Genomic DNA, 19,660 nt, shown 5'->3' on the forward strand with positions numbered 1-19,660 from the left:
GCCTCTGTGTCACTGAGCAGCCGAATACACGGACGATGATTAAGCCCCCTTGCCCGTATAAAGTTAACAAGTCTCACGACTACTTTGACAACATGTTCGAGCTTTAACACACTTTTACACAGGGCTTCCTGACTAATAATACAGTGAAGAAAAAAATATTTCCTCAGAGTTTAGGCTTTCTTCTTTTTAGTAGGCCAACGTTCTTACTGGTTAGATTTGGTGATCCATCTGTTATGGTAAATTTATTTTTTCCAAGCAGCCAGACACCCTGTTATACAAGTCCGAACCCCTGGAAGTTCCCATCATCGAGAAGTTCCCAAGACGTTCCTCTGTTGAGCGGTGTCCCTGATGTCAGCACTCTCGTCCAGTACAATAGAGAAAGGATTGAAGCCCTGTGCCTTTTTCTTTCCAACTCGGAGGTTAGCTCCTCTCTTATGACTTCCGCACACCTGGTGATGGTTCGACTGGATAAGCGTATATTCTAAAATTCACGTTTACTCTCAGGACATACTATGCCAGCAGTCTCCACCATACAATCTTTCACAAACTCAGCTTATGCAAAAGGCTTGCTTTGCAATTTTATGTGCCACTATGAGGCTTGCATTAGTCACAGATTTGTGAGTAGACCACGGTTTAGTAAAAGTATTGTTGAGCTTTTAAGTTAGTTTCATGTTTTGTGGCCTTGCTTGCCTTTTCCTGGGAGGACAGATTGCTAGGATAGTTAGCATGCCTGCTTGAAGAATGACGACAGACACGGTATTCCTTCAAAACTGCAATGATTTCTTGGTATGAGACATACTGCTTTCTGTCCAACCTTAGTGAAAAAGCATTTCGGTGTCCATAAATTTTTTCGTACTGGAGAGAATTTTAAATTAAAAAAAATTCGGTTGTCAGTTTAACTCAGTTTAAATAAATTGGGACGAGTGAGAGGTGTGATCAGAACAATAATACTGTTTGACTGACCGATTTGAGACATAAAGCCGGGCATTCAAATTGTAAAGATTTATTTTCTTAAAAAGAGCAAAACACGTGAAGACGTGTTGTAAGAGTGTGTAGACATGTTTTGACTGACACAATTGTGCCGTTTGCTCGCCAGGCTCCAACCGTTTTAATAATCATTTTAATTATTATTTTGAAGGAGGCAAACAGATTCTAAAATCAAGTCATAATAAAATGTACACAAATACGAATATGATTATAGCAAGGAGGGTACACTAAAAATAATTATTTTGATTTAGTGTAAAAACAAAAAAGCCAAAATCGCTGTGGTTTAGAAATCGCACGTTCTAATCCCGATTTATTATGATTTTGATTAATCGTGCAGCCCTGTCCTCAACACTCAAACCTCTATCAACACTCCCTCGAAGCCCGTAGCTCTTTCATCCACTGGCAGATGGAAGTAGAGACAAGACCGACACCCAGGTGCATTGCAATAAGGCCAACTATTGGCAGACAGACAGACACCCAGGTGTTCTGCAGACACACCACAGACCCTGGATTTTTTTGGACAAGGTTCATACTAATTGGAAAAACTCTTGGCCTCCAACCACTTGCTGAGTGACGTGCCAGGTATGCACTCTGTCATCCCAGAGTATATCCATGTCTCCTGCAAGACCATCAGTTTCCACTAGCATTGCTTGATGCTCCAAAAATGCTTGGGAGATTCTGAATGTTACAACCGGCCAATAGACAAAGTGATTTGATTGAGACACACATTGCCAGTCACTAAAACAATAGGGGACTGCAATTCAGTTCCAAAGAACTGATAAACATCTGGTAGCCATCCTCTCTGACCTGGGACACCAGGTGAGCGCAGTTAACTAGCATATAGAAAGGCCTGTGGCTTTCCAGGACTGGGGTCCCTCTGTATGTCCCTCCAGTTTGTTTAAAGGTGATTTAAAAGACATCAAGGACAAGCACATGACTTCATCAATTTGTATTTGGAATATAGTCAGTGTCTTTTGTTGGCTTTCTAATGAAAAGCATTAATTCTCTTTATCTTCCTGCATGACTGACCAAACGGCCGCACAAAATATATTTCCAGCAAAATGCAAAGGGCAAACAAATCGGAATTTCAAGCAAATTATTCATTGCCAATGGAGGACGTGAGCAGAAATTCGAATTAATCACGTGGATCTGAAGTTGTAGTGCAAGAATAATAAGTGTGTAGCATCAAATGAATAAACGCTAGTAACACTATGAATTTCAATTAAGGATTTGCTGTGTTCTTCCTATGTCCCAGGCATTGACTGGAGCGCCACTGATCCTCAGTGATTGGCAGGACTTGTCTGGAGCGCCAAGCAGCCCATTCATCCAGACAGACGGCTGCCTGTGCCTGAGACGGCAGTGTGTCTCGCTCCAGTGACTGGGGCCCGGACTGAGCCAAGGCCCATGCTGGGAGCGGAACAGTCTGCGCTGGAGAGAGTGGGAAATGAAGCCTCTGCTTTCCCATGGAGATGAAGGGGGAGAAAATGCCTACACTTTTAATGAGTGGGGAGGAAGAATCACTAGCAGCCTCCATCAACTGGGCCGATAGCAGTGTTTTTCCCTAATGTTGTGGTTAAAGGGGCGGGCACTGTGATGTTAATCCAGTGACACCCACCCCCCCCCAGCCCCAATCCATAGCATTTGTTGGAAATGTTTTACAAAAGAGTATGAGCAACAAATATATGAACTCAAGAGAATGGTGAAAAACTTTTCTTTTACATTTCCAAAATGTTAAAATTAAACCTGAACTGTTCAACCAAACCAGTGAAACTGTGCTCCATCTGTTTGCATCTGGTTCTGTGTCCAAGATGGTCTCTTTTTAATACACCCAAACACAATTTCAACACATTGCATGTCGAGTGTGCATACCAGCAAATGAGATGGAATGCAGAGTGGCCTCTGCACCTAGTGCATCTGCCAGGGTTTAATAGCATGAGGTATTCATTCATAACAGCCTTGGAAGAATAGAACTGCTAGGTAACACAGCAAATGCAAGCTAACTTCTGTTTAACCTCACTAACTACTCAAATCAAATCACATTTGTACACCTCACTACATCATTCTGGTGGGCAATCAAGTTGCCCTTATTTACATCAAATATCAAAAGCCTTGTGGTGTAGTACTTGACAAGCCTCAAAACATTTAACAATGAAAAATTGGAAGTACATAAAACTCTGCCCTTATTGCTTCAAAATTACAGGCTGCTGTTTGTTGAAGTCCGCAAGAAGGAGAGTAACCTTTAATTACAATGACACCTTAATTCAGCCCACCCCACACACACACACACACACACACACACACGGCTACATTCCAAACAGCTCAGCCAGCTGGACCGGCCATTATCTGTAGTGTTGCTGCTATGGAGACAAGGTCCTCTTGGGGATATCACGTGACTGAGAGGGTAGCCCATAACCAGAGGAATTAAATTAGGGAATCTTATGGGGAGTCATTGAGAGGGTAGCCCATACCCAGAGGAACTGAACTAGGGAATCTTATGGGGAGTCATTGAGAGGGTAGCCCATACCCAGAGGAACTGAACTAGGGAATCTTATGGGGAGTCATTGAGAGGGTAGCCCATACCCAGAGGAACTGAACTAGGGAATCTTATGGGGAGTCATTGAGAGGGTAGCCCATACCCAGAGGAACTGAACTAGAGAGTCTTATGGGGAGCCACTGCTGCAGTGTAGGCAGGACGTAGCTAATCTGGACACCCATACAAACTAAATTATTCCAAAGAAAGTACAAACCACTTTAGGGTAAACACAGCCAGTTGTCATTCAGGAGCCCTTGGAAACCGTAAAACATACCACATTGTACGCTATTCAATAATGTCTCAAGCCTAAATTCATCAGCCTCGGGAAGGGAAAATAAAAGTGAAAGATACAAGGTCATACCGGTTTTGACTATACATCATAAGCGGTGGTGAACAAAATGCCTTAGATCCAGCCAACATTTCCCAGCATGACCCCACCACAATGATGTCAACTGAACATAGTCTTATCTGTGAGACCAATCACAGATGAGAAAGAACAAAGTCAAACCATAAACATGGTCCATAAATAAATCTGGGCCATTTTCGCTTCCTCGTTTCCTTTCATGACAGTCCAGGGGACAGTTTCATTTGGAAGTTGTAACTGCACTTCCCCCTTCAGAAAAATAAGCTGTGTAAATGTTTTTCTGTCTTCTTGCATGCAGTGTCTGTCTTTACAGCGCCATTGCTGTCCCTTCTGGGTCAACTCTGGGAGCAACGTACTCGCCATACAAAATCAGATGAAATTTGTCATCTCCCCCATGTTCCATGCAATTCATTGTGCTGGGTGTGGCTAAACTAGATCATGAGGTGATTATGCCTAGAAGATTAAAACGAAAAAGAGACTTCAAATCCTGGCTACGACATTCCAACACATCCCAGAGGCTTCATTTCTTGGGGTGCAAATAAGTACCTACAAGCTAAATTGTGGTTGTTGGCTAAGGAATGTAGTCTGTACCAAGCAAAATATTTGACAAAATATTTTAGACTCTTCTAAACTCACCGAAAAGTTGATGTAAGGCAACAATCCCTGTTAAAATTAACAACATTACAAAACAACAACACTGGACCATTGGAGTCCAGTTTTGGTAAGGCCCAATCTTCTGCAGAAATACCTGGTCCTGAAAAGAAACCCAAAGCTCATTTCTTGTATTTCAGTGGAGAAATGTTGAGTTTAGAGTGACAAAGGTGGTATTCATGGTTGGCGAAGCAGTAGCTCTATATTGACACAGTGTAAGCAAACCTAATTGGCTGAAACGTGAACCACAAATGGGACCTGTTGCTGCATAAACCACTGCAAATTAACAGTCCAAATCAATCTTCATGTGAACCTTAGGGCGCAAATCTTGCACCAGTTATGCGTACGCTTGGTTCATATTACGAAGTAGAGAAACAGGAAGTGTTCTTTATGGTGTTTGGTTTAATTATTTGTAAACAAATCTAAATAACATTTTATTTCTAAATGGGGTCTTAAATAACAGAAAACAAACAATGACCAAACATACTTTTTGCTGTTTATTCCATTCTGAAGGAGGTCCTGTTTCTCCAAATCCTAATATAAATTAAACCAATGAACGAACGATACACGGACACAAATATCAGAAATAAGCAGGGATAGCAATCCTCAAACAGTGTGTTGAAATTGGAATTTTGATCAAGTTTTAAACTTGCCTATTCGGTATACTGTGGACTTTCTGCAGTAAACCTCAATTCAGCTCGGTGCCAAAAAGCTCCTGTAGTTTCTCCCTTAAACGCATACCCAGCTCTCTTACAAAGGAGGGCTTTGATGCTCAGCAGTCAGTGACTCTTTGGGGTAAAGATACTGACAATGCAACTTGTTTGGTCCTGGTTCTATTTGTGTTGTCTAAAACAAGGATGTAAGGACCACCTTCCAAGTGCCATATAAATATTAAAGAATGGTTTAATTCACAAGAAGCAAGTTCAGATACATTGTGTTACATGAAAACAGAGGGCAACAGCAAGTGTTCGCTTACTGTGGCTTTCCTCTGTTGAAACTTAAAACTGACCCACTTCATTGCTATACAGCATAATGGCAGGAGTACAGATGATTCCAAGGATGCAGAGGACAGAAGTTGATTCGGACCACCTGTCAACTGAAGGGGCCAAGCATTAAATTGCTCTGAGCCGTGGTTAAAACGAAATCCACCCTGTGAAATATGACAATAGTGGGTTGATTCACTGGACTCAGAGTTGGGGGGCAGGGGGTCCAGTCCTTAATTGACACACAACAGCCTGGTAGGGAAATTTGAGCTTCACACAAATTTTATTGAAGTATGTCTTACCAATACCCTGTGGTTCCAGGGCAAAAGAGCACCGTTTTACACATACACCTAACAGTAAAAACTAAATCCTCCATTGTCACCATCACCCAACCACACCACAGGAGCATGGGAAAAATCCAAACTAATTAAGTAATCCAGCTCTTTGGCAGGCAAAAGGCGAGAAGGTGACATATCACAGCATTTATCACTTTCAGCTGCTGATTTCCCCAGGGCAACCTAATAGTCCAGAATGGCCTAATAGTAAGCCCAGTTGGGTCTGCAGTATCACACTAGGACTGGACCCCTCAAAGAGCCTGCCATTTGGGTAGGGGTGGTGGCAGGCATTGGGGGTAGGCGGGGGTTCACAAGGCCGAGCGGAAAGGCCCAGGGAGAGCGGGAAGTTGGGTGTTTGTGCAGCTGCTCCCATGGCGAGGGACACCGTGTCAGGGCGGACATGGCTGAACAGGTGCCCCCTCTGAAATGCCTACAGACATGGAGGGCTAGTTTACGTTACGAGAGAGAATAAATTGCTAGATAGACTTATCTTAGTTTGCATGTTCGAAACAACCCATGCAGAATTTTGGCCGTCAATCGCTGGGGGTGCGATAGGTGCGCGCACTGAACTGGAACTTCATATAGCTCAGACAAAATTGTCCTCACAAATGCAAAACTCAGGATGGGCTCTAATGAAAAGTGTGGCACGTTACCTTGGATGGTGGCATCTCAAGCTATTGGTATCTGCATGTATATACAACAAAATAATGTAGAGAGTTACTGGTCTTCTTTGATACGTCTTGGAAAATGTAGCGTAATGTAAACAAGCCCTGAGATTAACCAGTGGAGGAACAGCAGTCCATTGGGACAGATCCCAGAGGAGGAGCAAAACATTGTTCATTAAAAACACAGTCCGGAAACACACAGACCGAAAACAGGCGAAAATGGACACCCAGAGGGGGCAAGAAGTAAATCCGCTACAATTAGGGGTTGACCATGATGCAGACGTGCCGACGCCAGCGATTTGGTTACAGGGAGTATAGTTGGTAACGCCGAATAGGACGCTGCTGGAGGGATTTAATATACATGGTTGGTGTTTACGGCTTTGGAAAATGTAAGTTTCCCATATTCAAATAAACATAGCCAAATGAGATTAAGTACATTTGGTAATGAGTAGTTAGTGTTGCCACAGTAACCAAAAGGTTACCGGTTCAAATTAGTGAGTCAACAAACATTTTGATGTATCTCTGAGTAAGGAAGTTTAACCAAATTTCTCTGGATAAGAGCATCTGCAAAATTACTAAAATGTAACCGCAAAACATTTCCAGGCTTGTTTTGAGTGCAGCAAACAACAGAAATTGACTTTTATTTGCTAAAGCGCATTCTGAGAATGTAACTTGGTGTAATGCCACTGCTAGTGTTCCACTGGATACAAGTGACTGCCTTTGACGGAAAGATGGAACTTTTGGTTAAGATTTCATTGCAACTGTTCTTCACTATCCGGTCACCACTGAAATCACAACACGAGATTGAAGCAGTGAACCGTTGATTTTAACCATCCATGCAGGGACACAGATGGGAGGGTGATACAAAATAAGAAGAACACCCTGCCCCTTCATTGTACATACAAAAGACAAAGCAGGATTGAGGGGGCCGGCAAAGAGATATGTGGGAGGGTTCTATGGCCATATATGGTTGTTTTATGACAGTGAACATGAAGGTAAACCTAAAAATGAACCTTGCCAAACGCCCCCCTCCCCCTAATTGCTCCTGGGTGAAACTTGCTGAGAGTGGTTGGTTTCCTCCCCCTTAGCATGGCTCCATCCATTCACAAGCAAAAATTGGTAAGACAAAGAATTTCAACATGGTTTAGCAATCAATAAAAAGTATGGTACCAGGTACCAATGTGTGCCTCAATGAGTGAGGGGGAGCATTTTGAGAGGTAACTACCGCTGGGGTCGAGTCCAGAGTCACATTTACAGGCCTGGCGGAGTAGACAAAGTGGTTACCTGATGACTCAAACTAAACTGTACCACTGCACTGCCTGCATCTCAATATATTATAGCCTCTGTCACCTTCTATAGCAGTTGTTTAGATTACTTCAAACAAGTCGTCAGCAATCGGTTATTGTCCACCCAATCTGAGTATCAAAGCTGATAAGTTTGTAAGGGCTCTGGCCAAACCCATCCAACTCTATCAGACAGAACCCTTTGATATTTGGGACCAATCAGATGGCTACGAGAATATTTACAAAACAATTGGCAAGAGTCGCATCAGCGATGTTTCTTTTTTAAATAACGTAAATGGGTGTAGATGGAAATTGATGACGATCACATTCCGAGGCAACGTGGGACACTTCCCACATATAACACCATCAGGCCACTGCAGGGTAACCACACGTGGAGAAGTGGGAGGTCGAAGGATGCTGCCGGCTGATTTAAATCACTTCAGAAATGTTTAGAACGGTACAGCCTAAAAAGCTGTACTCAACAAGGAAAAAAGTCTGTGCTTACTAGTAAAAACACATGTTAGCTAAACAAGCTAGTTATTTGGAAACTGCTTTGGCTTGATACCAGCCTGAAAACAATGACTGGAAACTGCAATGCACCGAAATGTGTTACATCAGTTACATGTTGTATGATTAAAATCTAACTTCAGTTCATGAATATAATGGAATAAATTATTAACTAAACAACCAAGCTAACTATTTTGTACTGCCTAACCCATCGCTAATAGTAGCATAAATCCGACTCCCAGTGGAGAAAAAAGTCTGTCTGTGTGATTAAGCATTATTCTGCAACTGCAGGCGGTTTTTGTAGGCAGGCAATAAAATGAGTCAGACATATCGTCAACCTGAGACGCCTGCAGACTCTGTAATTTCGGTAAATTGTTACAATTGAAAGCACAATTTGTTTAACCCGAACATTACACTAAGCTGTCTCACCCAGACGCAGGCCAAATATGCTTATTAGAGGGTGTCACTAAGATTACAATTGTCACAGGTCACATACTTTTATTCCTTATGCGATAATGTCAGTGACAAGTGCTACTTAGCTAAGTAAGTAATTTGTGACTAAAATCTGTGGTGTCACCACTCTCCTCACATGGTCAGCCATTGGCATGGTATTTGCTGTTGAAATATGGTATTGTAGCCTATTCACCAGTTGTGTCATCACAATACTGTTAAGAACAAAGCGCTCTGCATTTCAATGCATCCTTAATGGACACTGATATTGATGTCACCAGGTTGATTTTAAATGCAGTTTAATGTTAGCTAGCTAGCTAAGCAGACCACCAAATTAGATTTTTCTATGGTGAGCATTTTCAGCAGATTTTGCTTCACTTTGCTAGCACTGACATCTGCATGAAGTACATTTTATGACATGAGGATAATGGCAGTGTTCTACTGAATGTGCCTACTACAGCAATATCATGGTATTTCCAAGCCCCCATAGTGTCATTTAAGGACATTTATTTAAATTGTATTCCCTTTTTTTATTCAAATTCAGGCCATTCTATTCTCTCTAGGATGTTGATAAACAACAAAACTGTGTGATGGAGGTGCAATCCCTTAATTTAATAAAACAAATAACAATACAAAGTACAACTTGTTTCAGTATGAAACATATCAATCTGCTTAACAATATAAGTATATGGTAAATACTTATGAGTAAAATGGGAAATGTATTATTGACATTATCATATTATACATTCAAACTCATACAGTGTATATAGCTGCTGGACATCGGGACCCTCAAAATCAAGTATAACCTTATAAAATGTACAGACCTTTAAGTTGTTTTTCAGCTGAAGGGTATTTCACATTTTACTTTGTGAACAATGTTAACTGAACAAAAAAAAAAACTATTGTATTTAGTTATTTTCCATTACCTGTTTGGTGATATTTTACACTCTTAACAATTGAAAATGTTACATTTGTTGAATAACAAACGCAAAGCCCACCGTATTGCCCTATTGTAGCAGGACTGACATGAGGCCCCTTTGAAATCCATAGTCCCCTCCATGGCATGGTATCTTAAGCAGGCAGCCCAGACATTGAACTCCATCCAGGGCTTGTTTTTGTTGTGTGAGATTTGGAATGTGATGCAATTAGCTGTCCCCCATAGGGGGGATTTGCCCCCCTCTCCACACCCTCCCCATTACCCCCTCCATGCCTGCCTGTTGGCAGTGTCGAACTCATGCTGCGAGAAGTGCAAGAGACTGATGTTAACCGCAGACAGTGTGGAGCCCCTGACAAACAAACAAGACCCCTACGGCACACAGTGAGGGACAAAATTTAATAAATATTGAGGGAGGCCAAGTGCAGAGATAATTGAAAGTCCAGGAATTTTTGGGGAGTTGAGGCAACCAGCACCGGAAACTCTGCAGTTCCTCAGACCTCATATGTTGATAGTCTTGGCATATTAACCAAGTAACTTTTGATTCTTTAACTAAATTGGAAGGAAGGGGAAATGTGTAATACTGAAGTTCAGGCTAACCTTCACAGTAAATTCCACAAGCTTCTCTTTATATTACATCAGATCTAAGTAGCTTTTGGTGCTCAGAGAATGTTGTGGGATTTCTAAATTCAGCTCTGTGAAGAGGGAGAATTTAATCAATAGCATATGGACTTCAATTTAATTACACTCAAATTCTGATCTCATAACAAGAACCACTTGATCTCTGCAGGGCTCTCTGGAGTTTCACCATACAGCTTCACAAGGCAGACAAACTGACTTAAACTCTCCCTAAAACAACCCAGCAAATGGCAATTTGTTCTGTGAACGTTCCAAAAATAAAAAACGTTCCTCTTTGACATAACTGTCCAGTCAAGAGGGTGATCATACAATGTATATATTAGGATGCAAAATACATTCTCCTGATATTACAAGAATGCTCCAAGAACACATTTAGTCCCTTTCAAAGATTATCAGTACAGCAAGAACATTCACAAAACAGCATTTGAACAAAAATCAAAAGCATGATGAGAAATTATGGAAATGTGCTAATTACTGTAAATCACACTGGCTTAAGAGTCTAAGAGCTAATTACAAATACTTGTAAATGTATGGGGATATAAACAATATTGCACACTAAAATTGTCAATGCTAGCAGTTATGAGAATCATATTACTGTTCATTCAGATATTTGAACAGAATTCACCCCCACAAACACAATCCTTTTTGTTTTATACTTAATTCTTTGTAATGTCTCTACAATGTGTAAACCTCACTCCTCATGTTTAACACTTTTGTGTGCCTTATAAAAGTGTGTAACAAGAACATTGGCCGAAAACCTAAAGGATGTGTTACAATTGTAGACATTGCAACCACTTGGTGCTCGTTTTACCTCTGATCATTAGCTCACTTCATGTGTTTTGCTGACCATCTATGGCTAGTATCTAGTGCTTAGAGTTTCATTTTGTTAGAATACACCATTACCAAAATAGTCATTAGTAACAGCCATTAAGAATTTAAAAAAATAACACTAATATATCACAATATTAAATCTCAAAATTAGGTGAATCATAAGGCATGTTAAATTGAATTGTAATCTAAACTGCTTCCACGATTACAGCTTCAAAAAAAGGTGATTGAGTCCTTCTTGACTGTTTCTTACCGGCGGTCCATCGAAACAGCAGTACATCAGTGGTGGTAAGGGCTGTTTTTAGTGGTTTTTATAAGTATATTTATAGTTCACTTTAATACCTGGACAAATCCCTTAACTGTATGCAACAACGCACATAAGTGGCAGCCACAGAGTACGCAATAAGAAAAATGCCTATTGTGGGTTTCCCTTGTAGGTTTACAGCAGCATTGGGGTTCCCTAACAGTGTTCAATAAAGATATTGCCTAGTTGTGATTATCTCAGTCAGAAATGACGCTGTTCATTTTGGAGGGTTTGCTTCCTGTTTCTCATAACGTGAGTAAAATTAAGGGAGGGTACATAAAAACTGCAGACCACTAATATTTAGACCCTTTGCCAAGATACCCTAAATATACAGTGGGGAGAACAAGTATTTGATAACCTGCAAAATCAGCAGTGTTTCCCACTTACAAAGGATGTAGAAGTCTGTAATTTTTATCATAGCTACTCAACTGTGGGTGACGGAATCTAAAACAAAAATCCAAAAAATCTCATTGTATGATTTTTAAGTAATTAATTTGCATTTTATTGCATGACATAAGTATTTGATACATCAGAAAAGCAGAACTTTATATTTGGTACAGAAACCTTTGTTTGCAATTACAGAGATCATTCATTTCCCGTAGTTCTTGTCCAGGTTTGCACACACTGCAGCAGGGATTTTGTCCCACTCCTCCATACAGACCTTCTCCAGATCCTTCAGATTTCATGGCTGGCGCTGGGCAATACAGACTTTCAGCTCTCTCCAAAGATTTTCTATTGGGTTCAGGTCTGGAGACTGGCTAGGCCACACCAGGACCTTGAGATGCTTCTAACAGAGCCACTCCTTAGTTGCCCTGGCTGTGTGTTTCGGGTTGTTGTCATGCTGAAAGACCCAGCCACGACCCATCTTCAATGCTCTTACTGAGGGAAGGAGGTTGTTGGCCAAGATCTTGCGATAAACGGCCCCATCCATCCTCAATACGGTGCTGTCGTCCTGTCCCCTTTGCAGAAAAGCATCCCCAAAGAATGATGTTTCCACCTCCATGCTTCACGGTTGGGATGGTGTTCTTGGGGTTGTACTCATCCTTCTTCTTCCTCCAAACACGACGAGTGGAATTTAGGCCAAAAAGCTCTATTTTTGTCTCATCATGACCTTCACCCATTCCTCCTGTGGATCATCCAGATGGTCATTGGCAAACTTCAGACAGGCCTGGACAAGGGCTGGCTTGAGCAAGGGGACCTTGCGTGCACTGCAGGATTGAGTGTGCCATGACGGCGTAGTGTGTTACTAACAGTTTTCTTTGAGACTGTGGTCCCAGCTCTCTTCAGGTCATTGAACAGGTCCTGCCGTGTAGTTCTGGGCTGATCCCTCACCTTCCTCATGATCATTGATGCCCCACTAGGTGAGATCTTGCATGGAGCTCCAGACCGAGGGAGATTGACCGTCATCTTGAACCTCTTTCATTTTCTAATAATTGTGCCAACAGTTGTTGCCTTCTCATCAAGCTGCTTGCCTATTGTCCTGTAGCCCATCCCAGCCTTGTGCAGGGCTAAAATTGTATCCCTGATGTCCTTACACAGCTCTCAGGTCTTGGCCATTGTGGAGAGGTGGGAGTCTGTTAGATTGTGTGTGGACAGGTGTCTTTTATACAGGTAACGAGTTCAAACAGGTGCAGTTAATACAGGTAATGAGTGGAGAACAGGAGGGTTTCTTAAAGAAAAACTAACAGGTCTGTGAGAGACGGAATTCTTACTGGTTGGTAGGTGATCAAATACTTGCAATAAAATGCAAATTAATTATTTAAAAATCATACAACGTGATTTTCTGGATTTTATTGTTTTAGATTCCATCTCTCACAGCTGAAGTGTACCCATGATAAAAATTACAGACCCCTACATGCTTTGTAAGTAGGAAAACCTGCAAAATCGGCAGTGAATCAAATACTTGTTCTCCCTACTGTAGCTCAGGTGAATCCCATGTGCTTTGATCATCCTTGACATACATCTAGAACTCAGTGCTAGTTTACATTACACAACATTTTCCAAGACATACTGATGAAGGCAGGAAACATGCAGATTTCAATATCTTGAAATGGCACTTTCTAAGGTAGCGCGCTCCAAATTTCTGATCAGAGTTTTGTAAGTGCAAAAACAATTCGGTCAGAACTTTACCAAGTTTCTGTGCAGTGGTACATCAAGAACAAGGTGGTTTAAATTCAAATGCTATGGAAATTATTATTCAAACCAAGACTTACATTTTATTCTCTCGTACTGTAAACAAAACCGTAATTCAATTGATTGGACATGATTCGAAAAGGCACACTACTGTCTTTATAAGGACCCACATTTCACAGTGAATGTCAGAGATAGAGAAAAACAAGCTGTAAACTCTAAGAAACTGTCCATAGTCCTCTAAGACAGAATTGTGTTGAGGCACTGCTAAAGCATTGAAAGTTCCTAGGAGTAGAATTGGCTCCATCATTTTGAAAAGGAACAAGTATGGAACCACCAACTCTTCCTAGAGCTGGTTTTTCAGCCAAACCATGTCGGAAATGTCATGGTGCACCCCGTCAAACAAGTCCTGTTGCTGGTGATGGTACAATTTGTTCAGTGCCATTGGGAGATGTTTTAGTCGCTTCCCAAAACAATTAGATTTTCTGTTTCTGCACATGGAGCAGGACCAGGGTTCATAGGTCATTGCTTATTCCGCTGCAATACACGTTGAGCGAGAAATCATTTTTAAACCTCAGTAGTAGCAGGAACTAGCAGAAGGACAAAATATAATTTACAAATCATGTGATGGGAGATTTGAGATATTTAAAAGGAATATCACAATACATAACTATAAATTTTTCCACAAATAACACTAATGTATGGTCCATGACAGATATAGAGCCAGTGGGTCATCTTTTGCTGAAAGCATACCAGATTTAGCAGACGTGCTAAGAAGCATGACATTTTACCAATGCAACTCTTTTTTCATGTTTGTGATGACCTAATGCTCAAAAGACCATACAAAAGAAGTATGGACGTGAATGTCGCATTGTTATATTAACATCATCTTTGGGATTTAAGTCCAGACAAACAAGGAATTAAAATACTTATTGCAATCAGAGACAGGGCTGCTGCTTTCATTCAAACATTTATTGGCCACACGCATGGAAATTTGAGCCAGAAACAGAACCTCCAAAGAATTCCTCATTAAGCATACTTGAAGTTCAAGCAATAGCTTCTTCTCAACTCAGTTGTTTCTATCAAAGAGTGAAGAGATCCAAGAGGCCCAATTATGTCACAGTAACAGACCCACACATTGTAGTGTCCAAAATGCTAAGTGGGATGTTTCTGTAGAACATCAACACAAAGACGCATTTCCCACCATTGTGTACAGGCAATTGCAGGCTGACACACCATATCAGGTGACATTTTATGAGCAGAAACTTTTCCTCCTCGCCAAGGCCTTGAAATGTTTCTGCCCATGAGCCATCTCACATCAGGTGGCGAGGTATAAGCAGGCACACATCTTCAACATCTGCAAGGCTGTCACTTAGCTCATTAAGAGCTAGGAGATCAAACACCGGCTGTGTCAGCTGCTGGCTTTGTATTCCTGTACAGCATCGAGCACCAAATATGGAGGGTATTGTGAGCTCTTACGCTGAGCGCCTTGGTTACAACATGCTTTGGCATGACCCGGTCCGAGTTTACAGAGGGTAGAATTTATGAACAGGGCAAAAAGGTGGTATCAATCATTGTACATCTGGGCATATAGGAGCATCTACTATTTCAGAGGATCTAATGCTACATGTCCCTTATGCCATTTTGAAACTACGCACAGAATGCAGTTCTGGTTATTGTTTAACACACCTATTGCTCATCTTCAGAGTTACATTTAATTGATACATACTGCATCTGTGGGGGATGTTGTGTAATTATAGGTGCAGAGGTCTTATACACACACACACACACACACACACGTTGCGTCAACAAGAAGCACTCAAGTTCAAATTATAGTACCACAAATCTTTAATAACCAACTCCGTCTCAACTGAATGCGCTACATCATACCTGCCCATTGCTTATGTTCATGAGGGGACTATCTAGCCTGTATATATTTCTTCTTGTGTAATTCCAAGATTGTACAATTCAGCCGTACCAAAGGCGTGTGTGTTTGAACAAACTGCAGCTGCCAGAGCTGTGCCAAAAGAGAACCATAGTTGTTTCCACCAACAAACGCTCCCAAAGCCCTGTGAGACCTCAGAGGAGTTTGACCAGGTGGGAAAAACGTGCCGTATTTCCTAATCCAGAATGTGTTCCAAGACAAGATTCAAGCTGCTTCTCCTCCATTACATACACTCAATTTATTAGGTACACAAACTACCGTGAACCGAGAGGTGTATCTAATAAATTGACCACTGAGCGTATGCTCTATGCCAAAGGGGCTCTAACTGTCTACAAATAGTTGCCATTGTTTAAACAAACACAAAGCTGGGATGTAAAGGTTTTAAATACAACCAGACAATTTGCACAGGCTCTGAACATAGAGTATGTTGACTAAATTATGAAAATGCAAGAAATACAGGCTTACTATGGACAAAAATCTCTGTTTCAGCATGCAAAGCAGCTACATCACAGCAAATGATCATTTTTGAACAACCAAAGCTCAATCTATTTAGTATTTGGTGTCATAATGGTTCTGTCAATCCTATACATTCACCAGCACACACACCCATACAGACACCAACAAACAAACACACAACTACAGCTACCCCTCTCTTGTTCACTATTGCAGGACTGAAACACATTCCATCCATTCTAATACATGTGTAAATATTGTACTCACAATTTTAATTATGTTCAAATTATTGATTTGCAATCCAAGAGGACTATTCCGTTAATTAAAAAAAAAAAAAAAAAACACAAACCCACATTGTGGATGATTAGATCCCCAGGTGCACAAAATGCTCTCGAAATAAGAATGAGTAACATTTGGAATCAATGTGGACTATTTCTTTAACTGGAACACACACTGACACAGACCATATTCCAGTACTTCCAGGCATAACATGTTTCACATTAGGTCTTAATCACAAATCAGGACCACCTTGACAGGGGAAAAAGGCTCAATATGGTTTTGATTTTTTTTTTACTCCAAGACAAGACATTTTTATTTCCCTCTACGAAGCCCCAGAAAGTATTATTTCAAAGAATCCATGGAACGTTGCATGTAAAAGTCCTTTATTAGACATTTCAACTTAGTTATATTACCAAAACCACACCACATAATATGCTACGCAGTCATTTTAACTCACAATAAACTAATGTGAGCCAAATTCTGAGCAAAGGGATATTTCAAGCAAAATGAAAACCCTCTTTGAATTTACAGTGAACTCTTCTAAAGTATTTGCCAGACCAATCCCTGATTTCCATGACAATGGAAGGAGATGGTCCCCCTAGAGTTCTGAAGATCAAGCAGGCCCCTCAACTACCTGTGAAGTGTCTCTGACCAGGCTCCTTTTATCTCTTAGCTTCGATGCAAATGAAGTGCCGTTTCCTCCCGAGACCCTGAGGCCAACGGCAACCCCCTACTCTCACACACACATAACCAAACCCCCCACCTCAGACAAAATGTTTCGACATGTCTCCAAATCTATTCTGTGGCCGTTTCTAAAAAATATTATTTTCCGACCATGTATGTTTTTTTTTTATTTTATTTACTATGTAGCCAGAACGTCCAGAGCAGCTTACAATTAGTGCATTCAGCTTAAGATAGCTAGGCGGGATGACCAAGTCATACTAAGTAAACCTTACTCATTGAAGTACCTATGGGCAAAGACATTGTTACCATTTCTTCTAGCTTTGATTTAAGACCATTCTGCAACCCATGCTAAAGTACACTCAACATTTATAATTAAGATCTATATAAACATTCTTCTAAAAAACAAGCTCTAACAATAACCAACAAAGACTGTGCAGGTCCAATTGATTGGTTGAAAAAAGGTCAGAGATAGAAATGATCTGGACATAAGCCATTCACCTCCCCCACTCTCTTCAAGCTTAACAGTGGGGAATCTTCTAAAGTCGGGTCTTTGTAACATGAATATTACAGACAACCAACACAGATTCAACATTTTATTCGGTCATGTACAGATTGTAGATGATGGTGTGCTGCAAATTATTAGCGTTTATGCCCTTTAAGAATGCAGCCAATAAAAGTACTCCATCTACACAGGCGTACAATTACAATATGTACAAAAACAACCAAACGGATTCACTATGGAAAATAAACAAGGTAACACTATGGAAAATAAAAAAGAGGATCTAAAAGTGGCCAGTGTTCACAAAGAACGTTAGCATGGACTGCATGGACATTAGCATGGAGCGTTTGCTCATGTGTGAATGTGTATGTTGATGTGTCATTCCCCCATACAAAACTTTTTAGTCAAATGGTTTCTTGGACATTTTCTGACTAAATATTAAGCAACTAAAACGTTTTGTTTGGCAGATTTAAAACACCCTGGTTTGAGTGTCCCAAGGGTTTGAAATCAGTGGTTCACAAATCCAGGCCCTGGGTCCCAGACTGCTCCAGGTTTTCATTTTAGTCCTCCAATCAGGGGCTGTTATAGACCCAGGACATCAGGTGAATGCCATTAACGACCATAAAACCAACAGTATATCTGGATCCCCAGACAGGTAGAACATGTCCCCTCGAGTCTACCATGGTTGTAATAGAAATGGTTCTGCCTTGGTGGCTTGCTCAAAAGCTTTTCAGTCATGGATCTCTACTAAGATCAAATGGGATTTGAGCATACTATAAAACGCACATTGTTATGGAAATATTATGGAAATTGAAGCATTACTGTGCGGCATTGGAAGGCAAATGTCCGGCAATGCTGTCAATTCATAACCACGGCTCAAGGGAGCAGCATAATGGATCAAGAAAAAAATTTAAATCAACATGTATTACAATATTTGACACAACTGAGTGTGGTTAGGGTTAGTACCGTTATATGTTTCCATCTTCGTTTTGTAAAACACACGACCGTCGTAATGTTAAAGACAAGTGTACGTTCATTTTAAACTCTTTAAAACGAACGCACACTTGTCTATTCTTTTTTGTACCTACAAGACTACATTTAGAAATTCAACCACGTTGTTTCAACTTTGTCAGAGAGCACGGCTATACCAACTCACAGGCAACCAACGATGTGTTCCTCATTAAAGTAAGCAATAGGTTGCAGTAAAGAAACTACAGAAATATGTAGAGTAATAAGCACAGTAAGCGCAGACATTTCTAACAAGTGAGAGTGAAGATGGGTTTGTGGTTATTTTGTCTTACCCTTGGTGAAGATAAGCAACAGAGTGACGGTGATGTGTATTGTCGGCTTAACTCCTTGTCTACGCCTATTCCCTGAGTTCAGGTTACTCTCCGTGAAACATTTTTCTTTGGACGGTAACTCCATGATAGTACTCCAATAAAGTAAGCCACAACTTTTTCGCATGAGAAAACGAGACACCAAACCAAGGGCATTCAGCGCGAAAACCTAAACTTTAAGTTCTTCTCAATAATAAAACGTAGTCTATTCAGTCAGACAAGAGAAAAGACTGCTTTGTTTAGTGGTCGTCTGGTTACGATAAGACTGTTGCACGAGCAATTCGTGTACGTAAATTGTGCCCGATTCCAGTATTTCATATGACTTGAAAATGCAAAGAAAAAAGGTCTTTACATGCCATTCCTTCGATACTATTGTAACATACCACTGTACAACTGAACTATTGAATGAAAGTTGCGTTTCCCTCTTTCTCCCTCTCTCCTACGCTCCTACTTTGGATGAGAAGCTTCCGGTGTTTGGAGAAGAGAGGGAGGGGATAGGGGTGTGGGGGTGCATTAAAGGTAAAAAGAAAAGGCCCCTTTACTCACGTAGGTAAAACGTGCCAATTTTTCACTTTTAGTATGCAAACATTGCAAGTGCAGATTTTTCTGTAGGCCTAAGTACACACAACTTATTTGATAAGCCTGATTCGGTTTTAAGGCTAAAAAAAAATGTCTTCAGAAAATCTTTCAGATCATACACAATTATTTAAGGTTTCAAAAAGGTACATCAGAATCACAGTTTAAATCACTGTCATAGATACTGATACTTTTTGTGAGATGGTGCAACTAGACAAAAATGGATGTCGAGATACTACACTAATCAAACAACAGTGTCAGAAAATAACAGTTTAGTTATTTGAGTTAAGATAT

At 40.7% G+C, this 19,660-nt stretch overlaps 1 protein-coding gene across 1 annotated transcript in view; it reads right to left on the bottom strand.

The window, feature by feature from the left end:
- The window catches only part of LOC105012314 (inactive tyrosine-protein kinase 7), a 46,568-nt gene extending 26,909 nt beyond the window's left edge, over positions 1-19,659 (bottom strand). The window contains exon 1 of the mRNA XM_010873052.4: positions 18,755-19,659. Within this exon, the coding sequence (XP_010871354.1) occupies positions 18,755-18,917 (163 nt within the window). The 5' untranslated portion in view covers positions 18,918-19,659. The remainder of the gene's footprint in view (positions 1-18,754) is intronic.
- Position 19,660: the final 1 nt, after the last annotated feature.

The sequence above is a fragment of the Esox lucius genome, chromosome 9 (assembly GCF_011004845.1).
Source record: "Esox lucius isolate fEsoLuc1 chromosome 9, fEsoLuc1.pri, whole genome shotgun sequence".
Taxonomy (NCBI): domain Eukaryota; kingdom Metazoa; phylum Chordata; class Actinopteri; order Esociformes; family Esocidae; genus Esox; species Esox lucius.